General features: G+C 36.3%; 1 protein-coding gene across 6 annotated transcripts in view; it reads left to right on the top strand.

Moving 5' to 3' along the window:
- Positions 1-20,980, top strand: part of LOC150095552 (uncharacterized) — a 486,687-nt gene that overhangs the window by 167,959 nt on the left and 297,748 nt on the right. For 5 of the 6 annotated variants that reach the window (XM_090410226.1, XM_090410229.1, XM_090410228.1 and 2 more), the window contains exon 9: positions 12,335-12,651. In XM_090410226.1, coding sequence (XP_090266352.1) covers positions 12,335-12,651 — 317 coding nt within the window. The remainder of the gene's footprint in view (positions 1-12,334; positions 12,652-20,980) is intronic. The other variant, XM_090410227.1, reaches the window with a different exon arrangement.

Raw genomic sequence — 20,980 nt, 5'->3', positions numbered from 1 at the left:
TCGATACTACAAAGACATGCAGTCTCAATGGAATTCCACCCATTGTGCTCAAGAGCTTATCTATCTATCAAGAGTTATCTATTCATAAACTACTCAGCTGGCATTCACCCTTCAGCATGAAAGAAAGCTCATATGGAACCAGTTCCCAAAAAGGTGATGTTTACCATCAAGCTATCAACCTGTTGTACTCCCATCAGTCTAAAGTAATGGAGAAGGTTACGAACAGTCAACTTCTTCAACACCTCGAGAACTGCTATTTAATTAGTGACCACCACTAATTCTCAGTCTTATGAATTTTGCCACTCTAGATCCACAGGAGATCTCCTGGCCTATGGCACTCACATTTGGACACCTTCCATTGGAAGGTTTGAAGAAATCTGTGCCGTTGCCCTTGACATCTCCAAGGCTTTTGATAGCATTTGGTATCAAGGGCTTCCCAATTTTCTCTAGATCAATTCCTGCATGTAGTGGTGGATGGTGTTCTCTCCTCAGACTCTTCTGTCAATGCTGATATCCCTCAGGGCTCGGTCATTTCATCCACCCTTTTTCTGATTTATATGGATGACCTGCTCTCACTGACTACAAATTCTATTCATAGTTTTTCTGATGATAACACATTTCACTTGTCCTATTAATTTGACAAGCCTTGCAGTGCTTAATCATTTAAAGCTTCAAGATCATCTACAACCATTACCCTGAACACTGATCTCCACAGTGTATTCTTGATTGGCCTGAAAACAACCTAGTTAACTTCAATTCTTCCAAAATTCAATTTTGTTTGTTTTCTTGTAAAAAAGACTTGAGACTTTGATTACTTTTGATAATGCTCAGTTCAGCAGTCAAGACCAAATCTCTCTCTCTTCTTGGATTGATTCTTACTCCAAAGAGTTGCACGTAAAACCTCCCTATAAATTTTTGATGCTGTTCAGATTCGTGCTACAACTACTTAACATCCTTTTACAGTCGAACTGCCTACTCACTGATCATGGTACTCCCAGTCATCTTTTTCCTTCCACCTCAATTCTGTTGAACAGTCTCTCTCATGAAGCATTTCCAATGGATTGTAATCTTCAACAGTTTAAGAACCTGGCCAACTTCTTTATGTAGACCTTTAAAGAAAAAGCCTTAAACTAAATCCATGTAAACCTGCTGTTTGGCTACGCTACATAGATGATGTGTTTTGGCCGCATGGCTTGGATACACTCTGCAACTTACACAATCAACATCCCAGGATTCAGTTTACCTTGAAAAAAGAAAAACAATAACAATTTCTGTTTCCTAGACACTCTGATTACACGCCAGCCTGATGGATTCCTGGCTTTCTCTGTTTACAGTAAACCTGCACGTACAGGTAGATACATTTACCAGCAATCACCCTCCCACTCCCAACAATATGGGATTATAAAAACCCTATATAACAGGGCAAAATTAATCTGTTCAGATAATCATCATCATCATCAAATTCCTGCCATGTACCCTCAAGGGGTGTACAGGATATGACAGTACTACATGAAAAAATTACATCATTACTAACTTCCTATCTACAATTTTCCTCCAAATCAGTCTGTTACTTGTCAAGACTCCAACATTATCAGATCTTATATTTCTATCGTCTAAGGCACTTTGTACCTTATCAATCCAACTATATCTTGGTCTTCCTCTGGGTCGTTTTCCTGCCAACCTGGCAGAGAACACTTGTTTTGCTAATCTTTCCTCTCCCATTCTATTTAAGTGACCCTACCACCTGAGATTAGCTCTGCTAACGCATTCCTGGATGCTGCCAATGTCAAGTTCTTTCCTAATATCCTCATTTTTAATATGATATTGCCATTGATGCCATCTGTTCACGCCTCTAATCTTTCTCAGGACTCTCATATCTGCGGTCTCTAGTCTTTGGTCAAGTGTTTTACTTCTGACCCAGCTCTCAGATCCATAAGTTAAAACTGGTTTGAACACTGTCTTGTATACAGCTAATTTAGTGTTCCGACTAATTTCTTTCTTATTCCATATGAATTTATTCAATTGACTTCCCCCCATACCAGCTTTGCTGATTCTGTTGTCTATTTCTATATTTAATTTACCATCTTCAGTAAAAATCGTGCCTAAGTAGCTGAAATGTTTTACTTGTTCCACAGGTTCTCCATTCACAACACAGTTGACATTTTCAATGATTCTGCCTATTTTCATTGTCTTTGTCTTTTTATTGCTGACCTTCATACCATATCTATTACAACAGCTATTCAATTTAGTCAGAGAATCTTGCAGACTTGTAGTGGATTTATTTAGAAGTATAACATCATCCGCATAAAGCACAGAGCTGACATTAACATCTCCAATTTTGATATCAGGTTTAATACCACATTCCTTCATAATGTGATCCATATAGATAATGAATAACAGAGGGGATAATGTACATCCTTGTCTCACACCAGATTTAACATTAAACCATCTTCCTGTACTTCTTTCAATTCTAACTGCTGACTTACAACTCAAATAAAGACTAAGTATTGCTTGATAATGCCCCATTGACACCATATAACTGCAGCGTATTGAATAGCTTCTCTCTTGGCACTTTGTCATATGCCTTTTCCAAATCGACAAAACTTAAATACAGATCTTTGTTATATTCCCATGCTTTCTCGACTATTCGTCGTAAAGTGAAGATCTGATCCTGACAGCCCCTATTTGGCCTGAATCCAGCTTGTTCTTCACCAAGCTTTTCTTCCACAATTCTTCTCAACCGTTTCTCAAGTATACTTGCATAGATCTTGCCAGGAACACTCAGTAGGGAAATACCTCTCTAATTCTCACATTCAGTTTTATTTCCCTTTTTATATATGGGTACTATGAGAGCTCTACTCCAATCATCGGGAATTCGTCCCTCTGTCCAGGCTTTCTGAACTATGCAGTGCAGCCACTGTAAGACTTTAATGCCACTATACTGCAGCATTTCTGGTCGAATATCATCTGCTCCTGCTGCCTTTCCATATTTCAAGACTTTGATGGCTTTTTCTACTTCAAATATGGATATGTATTCCTGACTGCATGCCTGGTCAGTGTTTTTTTACCACTGTGCTGTCATCACTGCTTGTTTCATTTAGCAGTTTTTCAAAGTAATTACTCCATACTTCAAGGATATCTTTTTTTCCTGTTTTCATATTACCTTTATCATCTCTAATTCCTTTTACAGCACTCTTTCCTCCATTCCTAAGCTTCTTCAACAACCTCCAGAATATTTTGCCACCTTCTTGATATTTATTTTCTATATTCTTGCCAAAGTCCTCCCATGACTTTTGTTTAGCTAGTTTTACACACTGTTTAGCTTTCTTACATTTGTCTCCGTATTCTGTAAGAGTAAAAGCTGACTTATTTGCCAGGAACTTTTGATATGCTTTCTTCTTTTCCTTCACTGTCTCTTTAACTTCCTGTGTCCACCAGGGAGTTCTGATTTTTTTTATCCTTGCACACAACCTCACCACATGCCTCTCTGGCAGAATCAGTCAATGTTTTCTTCAGAGTTTGCCACTGAATCTCAAAGGTTTGATTCCTGTTCTCAAACTCTTTCATTTTCTTTTCAATAATCTTTCTGTATTTTAGTCTACAGTTCACATCTGAGAGCTGCTCAACTTTTATTCACTTTAAAACTTTCTTACATGTTATTCTTTTCAATATGAAATTCAATTTTATCCTGCTCAAGACTAAATAGTGATCACTTCCAATTTCAAATCCTCTATACACTCTGGTGTCCTGCACCAGGGAGAAAACATCACTATCAACAATAACATAGTCAATGAGACTTTTCTTATTCCTAGCCTCTTCTCTCCATGTGAATTTGTGCACATTTTTATGTTGGAACATGGTGTTAGTAATAACCAGTCCATGTCCTGAGCAGAAATCCAACAGATATTTGCCATTATTATTAGCTTTGCTCTTTTCTCCAAATTTTCCCAAAATATTTTTGTATGTCTCACAATCATTTCCTACTCTATTTAGATCCACAACAAGGACCAACTTTTCCTTTTTCATTGTGTCAGTTGCTTTTTCTAAAGCCTCAAAAAATTCCTCCACTTCTACCTTAGTAGAACCTTCTGTGGGACCATAGGCACAAATAAGTCTCATTGTCCAGTTCCCCATTCTCATATTTCCCACATTACTCTACTTGAGACTGACTGCCATTCAAGAAGATTAGCCTCGTATTTTGTGTTGAATACTATGGCTACTCCGTCTTTTCCTTGGTTGTCATTGCCTGAATATAACATTTTGTATTTATTACTTAGAAAGATCTCACCAGTTTTGGTCTTTTTTGTTTCAGTCACCCCTATTATGTCGATCTGGTACTTATCTAATTCCTCAGCTAGCTCCATTTCTTTGCCATTCAGGCTTCTTACGTTGATAGTACTGATCTTTAACTCTGGTGATGTTGAGTTGGGGTTTGTTTTCAGATTTGTTCCAGTAGCTGACTTTTCGCTGTTCGCCCTGGTTCCCTGGCGAAAACAACGGGGGCCTTGTTTAACCGGGCGATGCCCCAGCCGGCATGAAATTTGTCATGTTGTACCATCATTTTTTATTTTGGTTTAACCAATAAGAATACAATTTGGTTGGCTAAATCCCAAATTGCCAGCCCATCCTCGTTCGTTCAGTATCAAAGTAGATACCCAACAGGGTGCACCACGAGAAGGTGAGGATTGGACATTAGGTCAGAAGTCCTGGTCGGTTCTCCGCATTACTTTAAAGGTTATGTGGAGGTCTCCTCTCAGTTATAGAGCTTTGACCCTTAAGCACCCCCTGTTCAGATAACAATGCCCTAATTACTGAACTTAACCATATTCTTAACACCTTCATAGCCAATGCATACAACCCCCCAAAAATAAAAAAAATATTAAAACCAATTAACCACAACCTCCTCCATAACAGAGATTACTCTAAATCTATCATCATTCTTTATATTTGGAGTACTTCTGAAAAGCTAACAAAAATCCTAAATATGACCTGACAACTTGTCACAAACCATATAAAAATTGGCATCTCTTATCTTCTCCAACAAAGACCAGTCACTTACCCTAGACCTGCCTGGAGCATACCAAGTCTCTTGTAGTTGCAAACTGTCCTACTACGGCCAGACAGGCAGGACATCTAATATCAGGATATCTGAATATAAGACTATATCCAGTTCGACCAATACAGCCACTCATCACTTGCTGACCATGCTTTGGATACCCACCACAAAATACGCTGGAAGAAAGCCACTTTACTACACTGCAGCAAGTATAAATATGAAAGATTATTCCTGGAATCAGCCTCAGCTCTAAAAAAACTCCCCAAACATCATCAAATTTGGATGCATGAGACTGCTCCAAATATTGGAAGCTTGCATTCTAAGAACATCAGCCCAACAGCCAAGACAACCCAATTTAGCCCACTAGGGGGCACCTTTGGGACTCTAGGACCGACTTCAGTTGCTTTCTTCAGCCATATTTGCTTAGTGTTGGTGCCTGCATGCACATATCATTATTTTGTGATCCCTGAAGATGGTAATGTAGGAAAATAAAGGAAGTATTAATGAATGTTTTTAATTAATATTCTAATATATGTTGTCTTTCCCTAAAATGTGGCAGTTATGATTTAAAAGGTGATAGTATGAGATATAAGAAGACACAAAAGAGTTACTGGAAAAATTGGAAAAGAAGAGTGAGAGTAAAGTTGCAAACCAAGGTATAATAGGAATGAATTTGAGAAGAAAGCCATGATTAAAATTGAGTCTGTGTGAGTTGTGTTGGAGGAATGGTGTAAAAGTTTTAAATGTTTGGAGTGAATTTCATGGATGAAAGACTGGTATGTGCCTAATGGATCAATAATGAATGGATTTGGAGTGAATTTTTTAGAGGAAGTTTTGTTCAGTTGAAGAAACTATATTCAGCTAACTATTATGAAAAATTACTGACATTAGTAAGACTGTCAAGCCAGTGAAACCGAAAAGACTAATTAAAAGTGAATATATGGACTCCTGGACACAGCTTGTATCTTTTAAGTAGAAAAAGCCAAAGCAAATCCAATGCTGAGAATTGTATTCTTAGAATTGGAGGGCAATTATAATGTTAAATTTTTACTTTCTACTTTTTTATTTCTCTGTTATTGTTATTTGGAATTATGCTGAGAGCAGCTAAGAGACTGTAAGCCTAGAGTATTGTGTATGTGCTCTTCTGACCAGCTTGCCTGTTTTGCAGAATGAACAACTCGAGTTTCTGTGAGAAAAAGTTCTTTCACCTCTGCATCTTTTACTCCTCTCTTATTAAGGCTGTTCCTATTTCTTTTTACTTTTCTGTAGCAGTAGACTGGCAATTTAATGAAAAATTTATGTTTGTGCTTTGAACTATGAAAAACACTTAAATCTGGGTATATGACTTTCTTGTAATCTTAACAACATTAGTAATATCATTAAGATTGCAAGTTTCTGAGACTTTGGAGCAGCAGACAGCTGGAAAAAAAAACATATTTATGTGTTTAGAGCAGGTTCTTATCACTAAATTACAGAGCCTTCATATAGCTGAATACAACTGCTGTATCATTTGTTCTAGAATTACTTTATATATATATATATATATATATTTTTTTTTTTTTTAATGTAGCTGTAACTGAAAGTTTTAGTGATTATTAAAATGACTAAATAATTATATTCTGTTTAACAGTAATATGAAACTAATCAATTCATAATGTTCTTCATTTTATGCAATAATTGTGCACATTTTAGTACAGGAAAAGTGAACATTTGTTGGATATATAAAACCTAGTAATTTGATTTCTAGTTATCTAGGGTGTCCACCAGTTATTCACCTCATTAATAAATAAATAAATTTATTAATAAATTCATTAAATAAATGCATTATTTTAGGAAGTGTCTTAGAATGGTTTCAGAATTAATATCACTACTGAAGATATTTTTATTTTAATTAAGTTATTTCTTGAGTGATTGTTTTTTTTTTTTTCCTTTTTTTTTATGTTGGGCCCATATACGAGAGGTTGGCTGATCAACTTATAGTACTTGAGTACCATATATGGGTAGCGGGATGGGAGAGGAGGAACTTATTAACATTCGATTTAAAAGCCTATATTGTATTCCTTGGGAAATACATCGGGGGGGGGGGGGGGGTGTTCCACAGTACAGCAGTAGCAGGGATGAATGAGGAGGAAAAGAAACTTGTTCTGTGGGTTTCGAGGTGTACTGTGAAGGGGAGGTGGCTGTACGTGTTCCAATGGGTTTAGTAGAGAGTGGGGGAATTATTGATGTTGTTTCAGATGAATATTTTCCATGAAAATATTTGCAGAATATACAAATTGCAGAGACTAAGCATCTATGTGAGAGTGGGGGGCGTGAGTCAGTAAGAGATGGATCATTTATCAGTTTAATTGCTCTCCTCTGTATTGAGTCAAGCATTTTGAGGGAGCTTTTAGGAGCCCCACTCCAATGTGAGAACCGTATTCGATAGCTGGGCAGATTTGCGATTTGTATAGGGTTAATAGTTGTTTTGAAGTGAAGTAGCTTCTTGAGTGGAATAGAAAGCCTAGTTTTTTGGAAGCTGACGATGCAATGGTTGTTGATGTGTTTATGCCAGGAGAGGCCTGATGTCATGGTAATTCTGAGAAGAGAGATTTCATCTTGTCTGGGAATTTGAGTGTTATCGAAAATAATACTGGGGGAAAAAGGTTCTTTTTTGTGTGAAATAAGACAGAACTGGGTTTTACGAGCGTTGAAGTTGACGAGTTTATCTGAGCCCCGTCGGAGGATATTTTGAGGTCTGCGTTAAGGGAAATTGTGGTTGATGTTCAAATTTCATTTGATGTTTATCAAATGAAAGGGAGGAGTACAATGTGCTGTCATCTGCAAAACTGTGTATTGGGTTGGAGGTCAACTGAAGTAGGTCATTGATGTATAGAAGGAAGAGGAGCAGTGAGAGAACTGAACCTTGTGGGATTCTGACATTTGTTGGATAGTGGGAGGATAGGGAGCCATCTACCATCACACATAGTGTGCGTCCAGACAGGAAGTTGGCAATCCATCTGCAGAAGTCCTGAGACAGTCCAAATGATGGGAGTTTGCTTAATAAGCCTTTGTGCCAGACCTGGTCAAAGGCTTTAGAGATATCAAATGCGACTACTTGGGATTTCACCAAATTTTTCCATGGCATATGTCCACAGATGGGTGATATATGGCAGCAGGTCACCTGTTGATCAGCATCGACGGAATCCATACTGGTGGTTGTTTAATAGCTGGGTGCCTTCAAGGTAGAGTAGGAGTTGAGAGTTAATGGTTTTCTCCATCACTTTAGATAGGATTGAGGTGAGTGAGATAGGGCGGTAGTTAGATGGCAGCGATTTGTCACCCGTTTTGGGAATGTTGAATATAGGCCAATTTCCAGGCTTTGGGATATACCGGTGGAGTAGGAGAGTGTGTATAGACGGCATAGGATAGGAGTCAGTTCTGCTGCACAGACTTTCAGGACATAATAAATTTAGTTTAATCCTTTATCCAAGTGTGAGCAAACAAAGTTTGCGCCTGAAAGTATCTTCAGGACTGGGTTAAGGTGGTACAACACCAAGGCAACTCGTTGCAAAGGTGGAGCAAGATACCAACACTCCTATCTCAGTATCTCCTATAATGCAAAACACATTTCCTTGCAGATATGTCTAATGTTATGCATTAAGGGAAGGGCCACTACCCAGACTAGTTTCGACCTTTATTGAGGTCTCTTCAGTGGGAGCCAGGCCCAAGTGGAGATATCAGTCATAAGCATTAGCAGGTCATCTCTACCTATAGGAATTGCCAATTGGTGTGCCACCCTTTTTTAATAATTTACTCTGGATTTAGAGAAAGATGTTGAAAGTTTATTTTTCACTTGGTTAGAGTATAATAAATTTAGTTTAATCCTTTATCCAATCGTGAGCAAACAAAGTTTGCACCTGAAAGTATCTTCAGGACTGGGTGGCACACCAATTGGCAATTCCTATAGGTAGAGATGACCTGCTAATGCTTCTGCCTGATATCTCCACTTGGGCCTGGCTCCCACTGAAGAGACCTCAATAAAGGTCGAAACTAGTCTGGGTAGTGGCCCTTCCCTTAATGCATGATATTAGACATATCCGCAAGGAGATGTGTTTTGCATTATAGGAGATACTGAGATAGGAGTGTTGGTATCCTGCTCCACCTTTGCAACGAGTTGCCCTGGTGTTGTACCACCTTAACCCAGTCCTGAAGATACTTTCAGGTGCAAACTTTGTTTGCTCACACTTGGATAAAGGATTAAACTAAATTTATTATACTCTAACCAAGTAAAAAATAAACTTTCAACAGACTTTCAGGACAATTGGAGGAATGCCATCAGCAGGGCCAGGAACATTTTTTGTGTCTAATTTTGACAATAGGTTTATGATCTCTTTCTGGCAAAAGGATACAGGGAGGCATTGTGTGTGTTGGGCAGTTGGAATGACTGGGGACATTTGCCATTGTCGGTTATGTGTGCAATGGAGGTGAAGTGTGAAGCCAGGAGATTAGCTTTTTCTGTGGGTGATGTTGCAATTGAGCCATTTGGATATGATAACAGGGGGAGTAGTGTAGGACAAAAGTTGCGACCAATTACTTTGGCAAGAGACCAAAAGACTTGGCTGCCACTAGGACACGCTGCAAGCTTTCTGCTTTTTGCCCGTTGTTGGTGGAGCTTTCTTATATTTTTCCTGAAAATGTCTCTATACAGTAATTGGAGATTTGGTTCCCCACAGCACAACACACATTGCTTTCTCCTTCAGTGTTGTCACTGTGCCCTTAGTGGATGCTCTGTGAAAAAAAAAAAAAGGAAAAAAAATTCTTGATTTGTTGTGTTATTAATTACTGCAAGCTGTTTTAATGATGAAATCCTATAATAATGATTTTATTAATGCATATAATGGGGTGAATACAGGAAAGCCTTGTTAACGCGAATTCGATATGCATGATTAGTTAGCACAATCGAGTGAAATGATATTATTTCCGGCATTTATGTGAGTGATCAATCAGGTATGTGAAATTTTTTGTTACCAAACTGCAGTGAGTGGTGGTACTTGTCAATGTAGCAGCCAGTGGTTAGGCAGTGCTGTGGGTGGTTGCCAGTGAGAGTTGACTCAAAGCTATCATCGCAAGTGCACATGCAAACTCTGTTCTCTTACTCAATCACTTTTCCTTCATTTTGCTTTAATTTAGATACCTCCAAGGCATTATTATATTTAACCCCTGATATGGAAAAGAGAAAGACTGATAAAAAAAAGTGACAATAATAAAAAGAGAAGAAAAGTAATTGCATTAAAGGAAAAGCTGGAAGCCATTAAGAGACATGAAAGTGGTGCTAGTAATACAATGATTGTGCAAGACCTCGGATACAGTGAGTCTACAGTTTGGACTATATTAAATAAGAGCAAAGAATAATTGTAAAGATAAGGATGTCATTTTGCCTCTTTACAAGGCCTTGATAAGACCTCACTTGGACTATTGTGCTCATGTCTGGTCTCCTGGTTTCAGGAGTTTCCTTTGTGATTCTGATATATTGGAGAGAGTGCAAAGGGAAGTGTTAAAAATGACATCAGGATTGCAGAATACTGATTATGAAGACAGATTGAGAATTTGTATACTGCAGACACTAGCAAACAGGAGGGGTGACATGATTGAAACTTCTTACAAACTTCTGAAAGGATCATACAGGATTTCAGTTGATGGAATTTATGGAGGGTCGGGAAAGGACGAGCACATCCTTGGAAGCTGAGAATGAATACCGCTAAGAAGGGGATAAGAGCTAGATTTTTCTCTCATAGGGTGGTGTGTGATTGGAATGGATTGCCATTCGATGTTGTGAGTGCAAGCAGTGTGAATGAATTCAAGAATAAGTATGATAGCTGGTGCATGTAGTATGTGGCCTCCCTTGATGAGTCCCTGACTCTCAGGAGGTTTCTAATAATGATAATAATAATACAAAGGATAAGGGAAACTTGCTACCACTTCTTTAAGCATGCAGATCACCCGAAATAGAAGCCATTTAATGATCAAGATGGAATGTCTTCTATCACTCTGGATTGAGGATCGTAACCAAAAAAAGAATACCACTTAGTACAACGAATATTCAGGCAAAAGTTCTTAATAATTTTACATCATGAAAGAGACCAAATTTAAAGAGGAATGTGAAAGCTTTACTGTGAGTTCAGGACCATTTTAAAAATCTAGCTGGACTGCATAACGAAAGAATAACTGGGTAATCTGCTAGTGTGATAAAGATTCTGCGGCCAGGTTTCCTGAAGAATTGGAAAGGATAATTCATGATGATGATTCTGATGCTCGTCAAATATTCAACATCGACGAAACTGGTCTCTTTTGGAAGCATATGCCAACAAAAACTTTCCTAGCTAAAACTGAAGCATCTCAACCAGGATACAAAGTATCTAAAGATCATCCTATGCTTTTATTAGGAGGCAATGCAGAAGGCGACTTTATATTCGAGCCTACGTTAGTTTATCATGTGCAAAATCCAAGATCTAACAGTATTGAAGAAATCAGCACAATTCGAAAAGGACTTGAATTTAATAAATGGATAATGAAGATGTGAGAAACTTGCTCGATTTCCATTCAGCGAGAATGATCTTCAACTAGAAGAACAGTTTGCACATTAAGAAGAATAAGATAATGAGTGCAAACAAGAATAGAATATTACAAAGAAGCTAACTGCACAGGAACTTGAGCTAGTTTTCAATCACATTGAGCATGCTAAGAAATTTTGTTTGATGCTGATCCTGATATGGAAGGAAGCTTCGAAATCCCCCCAAATCTTGATAAAGCAATTGCCAGCTATTGCAAATTGCACGACAAGATTAAAAGTCGAGCACTAGTCAAACATCTTTACTTATTTTTTTTTGTAAAAAAAAAAGTAGCTCAATCAAATGTTTAGACATTAAATAAAAATTTAAGCAATTGATTTTTATTAACTTTGATGATTTTATCCTCGAACATAGCTTATAAATTTTTTTTTTCTTTCAAATTTACATTAACTGATGGATGAATTATAATTATTCCTATTATTTATCGTATTCACTTAATTTATTTTGCTTAGCATAAATTAATTGGGGGATTAATTAATTGCGTTAAGCAAAGTTTTCCTGTAATTTATGGACACCATGTGCATTAAAATTTATATTCAGAAAAGAAATTTTTGGTAATAATTGATGTCCAAAAACTTTGTTGGATCACTTTTAATATACAGAGAAAAAATGTTTAAATGTGAATCAGTTATTATTTGTCTCCTAAATTTTTTTTCTTTATTTACAGTTGCAGCAGGAAGAGTATTGACATAGGACACAAGAATATGAATAAAATAAGTAAGTTGCCTGCCAGAAAAGGACATAAAAAATTGCATAACATTAAGCAAAGTAATGACTTGTATGACATTTCCCCTATACATTTTCCAGAAGATGCAAAGAGCAGGCAAGTAAAAATAAATAAAAGAAAACAGAGATTGGTGGATATAACCTCTGATATGAACAATCATTCAAATCATATTCCAAATGAAAGAAATAAATATCCATGTCAGCATGAATTCGATGAAGAGAAGCAGCAGACACATTATCAGTTACAGCGTATTCAAGGTGATAATGCTGTTTTCTTTCTTTCTTTCTTTTTTTTTTTTTAAATAATAATCGTGATCATTGTTTTCTAATGTATATTCAGTTTACATTATTACTATCTTATATCAACAATTTTCTTCCATATTTTTGTATTATTTGCAAGTTTCTCTAGTATTGGAAAATCTTGCATTTCAGTCTTCTTAGGCACTGGTAACTGCATCAGACATTTTTTTTTTTTATGTTTCCTCTTTCATTCTATTTAAGAGATCTTATCATAGATTACTTCTGTCTGGACAATCTGAATGCTAATGCTGTGAAATTGCTTTCTAATATTTTTGTTTTTATTTAATGTAATTCTCTTATTTTATTATCATATCATTAATTAAAAATTAATATGATAATGAGTAGATAGAATTGGACATACGGACAAAATTTACGGAAGGGAAACAGGACCAGACATACTGAAGAAAATAAACAACATATTAAAAGAAACAATCACAGATACCATAAACAGAAACAAAATAACAAAACACCAATGGCGACAAATAGGTCTCATCTCAGAATTCGAAGAACAAGATCAGGGCCGGATTTAGACTTGCTGAGGCCCTAAGCTATACAAAACCCAGAGGCCCCCTACTGTTTTAAATTACATCAGCTGGTCTCAGAAAAATTTAAAATATATATGCCTTTTTAATATATGAAAATATATTGTCTTTTAATTTTTATTAAAAAAACAGTAAAGTATGCATTTACAAAATCACAGAAATAATTATATAATTAAAGTGTTTCAAAAACGACGAATAATCCTCAAAAAAAAAAAAAAAAGAAGACAAAATATCTCAATCACTTTTACAATGCACCAAAATTATTTTAATGTTATATTTTGTATATTTAAAATTATTTAGAAATTATTATTGTGATATGTCTGACTTCATTTGAGTGATTTTTCTACGAATATTTTTTTATCAATTTTTATATTTTTTTGTTTTTTGATTTAAGGCCCCAGCAGATAGCATGGCCCTAAGCTGTTGCTTTTTAGCTTATACGTAAATCCGGCACTGGTCATGATGCTGTGTACTCATTCTTTCATTCTAATATTTTTATTTAATATGATTCTAAAATTGATACATAAAATTGGATTTATTGGACCATGGTTTTGATAAATAGTTTTGCCCCCTGTGTCTGTCTGGCTTTGTCAAGATGAGAAAGGAAAGGTTATACTAATATTAAATGCAAAAACAAAAGAATGCAGTAACGACTTAAAAAACAGTTAAACAAATTGGAGAGCACATGTGACATCAAACGCATTAAGCTTGAAGAATTAGTCATTGGTATTAAGTCATGTTTTATCATTTTTTGCATAATTTAGTTCTGTTAAACTTAATGAATTTAATTGGTTTTTCCAAATGTCTTTTGATATTATTCCCTGGTTTCTATTGTACATCATTTCTCAACTTCAAACCATTCAATAGATTGGGACAACAGCTCCATGCCATATATCGAAGAGGATTTTAAATATAGAACCTTCAAAGAAGCTGCAGTAGTCCTACAGACAGGAAATAATCACAATGTACTAACCCTGAGGTGTCTGTTCTATTATTATTGACATCTCTGACATGTTTCTTCTTTCGGATTTCTAGGCTTCGTGAAGTTTGGCCTATGTAAATCAGTCCACACGTACATGGTATGCTGTAGACACCTGCATATTTGTAGAAAGCGACGCTATCCTTAGGGGATCTTAATAACTGTCGTGTAGTTATGGTAGGTTTTAAAACAACTCTGATGCTAAAAGGCTTCATAATTCTTGCTATTTTGGTGGAGACTGAGCCTGCATAGGGTATGATGATGGATGATACGTACTGTGTCACCAGAGGTTGTTTCTATAGAGAATTTTATTGATTATGTTTTGAGGATAACCATTTTGTGATAGATATTGTTTATATTTTAACGGTATAATAGAACACAGAAACTAAGTAAATAATTAATTTATTAACTTGATGCTGATATTTCGCTGGTATTATAACCAGCGTCTTCAGAGCACAAAAACACTGTTTGTCGCAATACGTGAGACTAAAACAACATAGTGTACTTAAACAAAATTGTAGCAACAACACAAAGACTAGAGTCCTGATTTTGGCGCCCTCTATCTGAAAAAAAAAAAAAAATGCTATCATATATTACTAGAGTCCTAGAAAAGTGCTAGTTTTTTCTTAATATGACTGTCTCCCAGATCTTCGGCAAGTTAATACAGCCATATTTGTTGAGATTTGGAGTGTGTTTTAGGGCTTCTGTCGCCTCTAAGAAGAGTAAATAATTAATAAATTAATTATTTACTTAGTTTCTGTGTTCTATTATACTGTTAAAATAATAAACAACATGTTTGACGAACATAAGTCTGTCCACACATTTTGTGATAGAGTTTTTGATATAAGGAAAAGCTCAGCAAGTACGTCTTTTTCTTCTGTGATGATATTTTTAACTCTGTTTTATAGTATGTATAATGCTAAGTCTCTGTTCATAGCGATGGTTAGATCTAAAATGGATATAACGTCCAGTATCTATAGGTTTACGATAGATTCTAAGTTTGATTTGTCCATTCATATTTTTTAACTAGTACATCCAAAAAGGTGGATGTACTAGTTAAAAAATAATGGTTGTTTTCCAGTTCTAATGTGAATTTAATTTTATGATGGAAAGAGTTTATTTTTTGGAGGAACTTGTGTAAGGTATCTTCCTTGTCTTTCCAGATAATTTTTTATTGTGTTTTCCCTTAGAAAATTAGTGTTTTGTAGTATACTAGTGTAGATTTTAATGTTTTATAGTGTATTTAGTATTTTATCATATATTTTTATTAAGATATTTTGATCTTTGGTGTACATTTGAAATGGCTCCAAAAAAGGGCAAGAAAGGTAATTCTAAAAAAACCACCACAGGCAATAACAAGGAGATTATCCCTGCCAACGAGGTTATTGTGCAAATGGAGGAGGTTAATGAAAATGAATTAACTGCCAAAATTGCGAAGTTGAAGCAGATCATCAGAGAGACAACGCGAGAATTGCAAAAAGTTGAGAGACGTTTAAATGAGTATAGGGAGAAAAAGAAAAATGAACAGGAAAATAAGAAACAAGAAAGCAACGAAACAGGTAATTCAGAAAATAATGAAAATCAGGTAAGTGACGTTGTTAGTAAAAAAGAAAGAAGTTATTTGGTGTGGTGACTCTATAATAAAACATGCTATTGATGAGAGAGTTATAACATCGAGTTTTCCTGGAGCAAAAATTAAAAATATAACTCGAGTAATTCAAAAACAGAAAAGACAAGTAAATGAAAACGTAGTTGTAGTACGTACGAATGATTTAAGTGGTGATAATTCAGTATGAGAGAGGACATGAAAGGGTTGCTGGAAGAGGCAAGGAGGCAAGAATGAAGAATGAGAAAGTGAAAATCGTTAGTATTTTACCTCGCTATGATAAAAATGAATTAAAAAGAAGGGTTATGATGGCAAATGACTCGATGCGTAGGCTGTGTAGAAGGAATGGATGTGAGTTTTTGGATGAGTGGAGTGAGTTTGAGGGAAGATTAGATTTGTATAAGAGAGATGGCCTATACCTGCATGCGTTTGGTATCAGGAGTCTGGAAAAACTAATAACTGGTATGAGACCTAACACAGAGAGTCAGCGAAACTAAATTATAAAGGGAGGAATGCTGTGAATGTGAGTGTAAGAGTGACAACGGCATATAACTGTGTTAATAATGGGAATGGACTTTATCGTGGAAATGTTGACGAGGCGAAAATGATTTTGGATTTGTGTTCGTCCGGTTCCGACCCATCATGTGTGCAAAGATGACTACATGTGTAAGGCGTTAGAGAAGAATAGAGATCTGCAAGATGTCCAGCTGTGTCAGGCAGACTGCAAACAAGAGTATACAAAATAACATGCAGGTGGATTATTATGTCTGTACACAAATGCTAGAAGTATCAGAAACAAAGGGGTAGAGTTTGTTGCCTTAGTCAATATGTTGCGACCTCAGATTGTAGGAATTAGTGAGACCTGGCTATCAGAATCAGACCTACTAATTGGTATCAAGTGTCATGGGTACAGTATTTTTAGGAAAGATAGAGTGGATAAGAGAGGAGGGGGGGGGGGGGGGTTTGCTAATGATATTGGATGACTTAAATCCAGTTAGAGTTGAGAGCTATGAATGTAGTAATACTACTAACAATATTTCATGTCGCAATGAGTTTGAAGCCATGTGGTGTGAGGTGGAATCTAACAAGACAAATTACATAGTGGGGTGTTGTTACTGACATGGTGGTTCGGTTGCTGGTGATGAAGAAATGCATCACCAAATAGAAAAGGTGAGTGCGAAAAGAGTAATCATAATGGGAGACTTTAATTATCCAAATATAGATTGGGTAGCAGTAGAATCTCATGAGAAGAATAAAAATGCATTTATTGAGCTGTTGTGGGACAACTTTCTCAAGCAGCATGTGACAGAAGGAACTCGAGGTCAAAGAGTGTTAGATTTGATTATAGTGTCAGATCATTTATTCAGTTAAAGACATAACTATTCTGCCTCCAGTTGGCGACAGTGACCATGCGGTACTCACTTGGGAAGTGACTACGTTTATGAATGTTCCATTCAGAAAAGGTTACATGCTTAACTACAAAGCAGGAAATTATGACCAACTGAGGAGTATACTTAGTTCAATGGAACGGGATCGGGTGCTGGATGGAAAGAATATTGACAGTGCATGGGAAGCATTTAAACAATACTTAAATGATGCAATATCAGAATGTGTACCGAGAGTTCAAAGAATAAATAGAGTAGGAGTCAAATGGATGTGTAATCTTATTAAGCAAGAGATTCGTAAGAAAAGGACGTTGTGGAAGGAATACCGTTTGCATAAGGATGGTGGTCTGTTACGAATGTTATAAGCAGCAGGCTAGAATAGTCACAACTGTTGTACGAAAAGCAAAGTCTGATTATGAAAAGAAACTGGCTCTGTGTGCTAAAGACAACCCAGAAGAATTCTATCGATATGCTGCAAGTAAAAGAAAGAATGAATATGAAAGAATAACTCTTCTAAATCCAGATGACATGAGGGTTACAGATGCAGAAGAGGTTGTTCAGTTAATGAGTGCTCATTTTGTTAAAAGCTATTAACCAGGTAAACGCAACATTGAGCTCACTGTTACCTCTTCGCTAGATGAAGAAACGCAGGTGTGTGAGGCCAAGGTATTAGAACTGTTGCACAAACTGAATAAGAATTCAGTAATAGGGACTGATGGGATATCAGCATGTGTGCTAGAAGAATGTTCATCTGAACTGGCCATTCCTTTGACTAGGATATTTAATGAGTCTCAGAACAGGGAAGATTCCGCAGGAATGGAAGGAATGTATGGTAATTCCATTGAACAAGGGTGGTGCAAAAACCGATGTATCCAACTATCGACTAATTAGTGTCTCACGAGTGGTGGTGAAGATTTTGGAAAAATTGGTTAGGGCCTGCATTCAGAAATGGGTTGACAGTGAATATCTACTTTGCAATGAACAACGTGAGTTTACTAAGGGAAGGTCATGTTTTAGCAACTTGCTCACATTATATAACAATGTTACCATTGAACTAGACAAGGCGAATGGATACACCATGATACTTTTTGATTTTGCTAAGGCTTTTGACAGAATGCAGCATGGCAGACTGCTGAATAAATTGGAGAAAATGGGTTTGGGTTATACAATATTAGCATGGATAAGAGTATGGCTGACTGACAGATATCAAAAAGTGGTATACGGGAGATCTGAGTCTGCAAGGTTTAAGGTAACAAGTGGTGCACCACAAGGATCACTGCTTGGTCCACTGTTATTCAATCTGTACATTAATGATATTGGGAAAGATTTGACAAATGACATACAGTTATTTGCTGATGATGCAAAGATAGGTAGGGTAATCAGGAATGCTGCTAATATGCAGTCTTTGCAGAATGATTTGAATAGGCTGGAATTGTGGGCATGGGAAAATGGGTGTCAGTTCAATGTCAGTAAATGTAGTCATTCACTTCGGCATGATTAGATATTCAGTGTCATATTATATTGGTGGGATTAGGCTAGAAGAAACTGATGAGGCTATCTTGGGGTGTTAATAGATAGGAAGTTGAAGTTCATGGGTCATGTAGCAAAGATTGCAAATACAACTCAAAAGATAATTGCAATGCTGAAATGGATGTTCACATGCAAAGATAAGGATGTTATTTTGCCTCTTTACAAGCCTTTGATAAGACCTCACTTGGACTATTGTGCACAGGTCTGGTTTCCTGGTTTCCATTGTGATTCTGATATATTGGTGAGAGTGTTAAAAATGATATCAGGATTGTGGAATACTGATTATGAAGACAGATTGAGAATTTGTAGACTGCAGACACTAGCAAACAGGAGAAAGAGGGGTGATATGATTGAGACTTACAAACTTCTGCAAGGGTCATACAGGATTTCAAGTGATGGAATTTTTCAATTTATGGAGGGTGGGGAAAGAACGAGAGGGTATCCTTGGAAGCTGAGAATGAATGCCGCTAAGAAGGGAGCAAGGGCTAAATTTTTCTCTCATAGGGTGGTGCGTGATTGGAATGGATTGCCATTGGATGTTGTGAGTGCAAGCAGTGTGAATGAATTCAAGAATAAGTATGATAGCTGGTACACACCAGCTATCATACTTATTCTATTTGGCCTCCCTCGATGAGTCTGACTCCCTGGATATCTCTCTTAATAATAATAATAATAATGAATAAATTGTCAACATATCTCCACCAGACTGATGGTTTTGGATTTATTTTTGCTAGGATGTCATTTTCTCATTTTTCCACGAACAGATCTGCACATGGTGGTGACAAGGGACTGCCCATGGCTAAGCCTTCTAGTTGTTGATACACTATGTTGTTTACTTTAAAGTAGTTGGACTTGAGGCAGTGGTGGAAGAACTGCGTAATATCATTTGGAAAGAGATTTTTTATAATCTCGATGACTTCTTCAACTGGTATGTTTGTGAACAAAGAGACCACAATATGTCTGTGACTTGCCAGTATATCTGTCTGTGTTGGATATATTAATGTTTTTCAACGAAATGTTGAGAATTCTTTATTTTGATGCTGATTTCCTTATCTTCTTTTTTAATAGGCTAGTGAGGTGTTTGGCTAGTAGGTATGTAGGAGAGTATCTGCCATCCATGATCGGGCGGAGCGGAACCTAATCTTTATGTACTTTAGGAACACCATATAGGCGTGGTGTTAATAGATGTAAAGATTTTAATTTTCTTTATAAATCTTGAGGCCATCTATTCATATTGTGAATCAGAAGATTGGTCTCGTTGTGGTTTTTCATGGTTGGATCTTTCTCTAATATTTGATGTGTAGACTGATCAGATAGTAAAGTACCGATCTTCATAATATAATCTTTGGTATTCATAATGACTGGGGAGTTACGTTTGCCTACCTTAATTGCAATGATGTCCAAAATTTAATTTCAATATTGCCTTCTTTTCTGAGGGTGTAATGTTCTGTTTTGGTGGTTTTGCTGTAGAGAGGATGATTGTACTTTTGAATCTTATTTCATTTGCTATTGTCTCTGAGAGTAGAGAAAGACCTTTCTCAATATTACATATGAAGTCTATTTTTGGGATATAGTTAGGAGCAATAGAAAAGTTTAAATTTTTAAATTTCTGATTCTTGCTTTGAAAGGCTGTAGTTCGACAGGTTAAAAATAACTTGGTCATCCAGGAGACTTGGTCTAGAGTTGTATTTTTTTCTATAGAGTTCATCAAATTTTTTAATTTGAGATACTTTACTAGACTTGAAAGGCTTTGTTGTAGCTATTGTGTATCACGTGGTCAATTATATTCCAAGTTGAGTTGTCTATGCTATTGGAAATATCATCAAAAATGTTCCGGCATTTAAGGTCAATTCTGTTTAATCCGTATCTGACATATTGGATCCTCTCTCTGAGTAAGGCTAAAGAAGTTTTGTAATAAATGCGTTTTACTTTTTTTGATTTTATATGTCATTTGACAATTAGGAACTTGGGGATGATAGAATACTGTCTACATCTTTTAAGGAAAGTGAGATGGTTAAGTAATTTCGCCTTTTTTGCATTTATCTTTTTCTAAACAAAGTACCTTGTGTTTTGTATATCCATCTAGACTGTTCATGATGATAGTTATTATTTGGTGCTTTTCACTAAAATGTCACCACTGTGTTCATGGAAAAATTAGAAAATGACATCCTAGCAAAAATAAATCCAAAACCATCAGTCTGGTGAAGATATGTTGATGATGTGTTCATTATCTGGAAAGACAAGG

This window comes from Typopeltis vanoorti, chromosome 20 (genome assembly GCF_054136105.1).
Source record: "Typopeltis vanoorti isolate ZY-2024b chromosome 20, IOZ_Tvanoo_1.0, whole genome shotgun sequence".
Lineage (NCBI taxonomy): Eukaryota > Metazoa > Arthropoda > Arachnida > Uropygi > Thelyphonidae > Typopeltis > Typopeltis vanoorti.
This window is presented reverse-complemented; position numbering and strand designations above follow the sequence as displayed.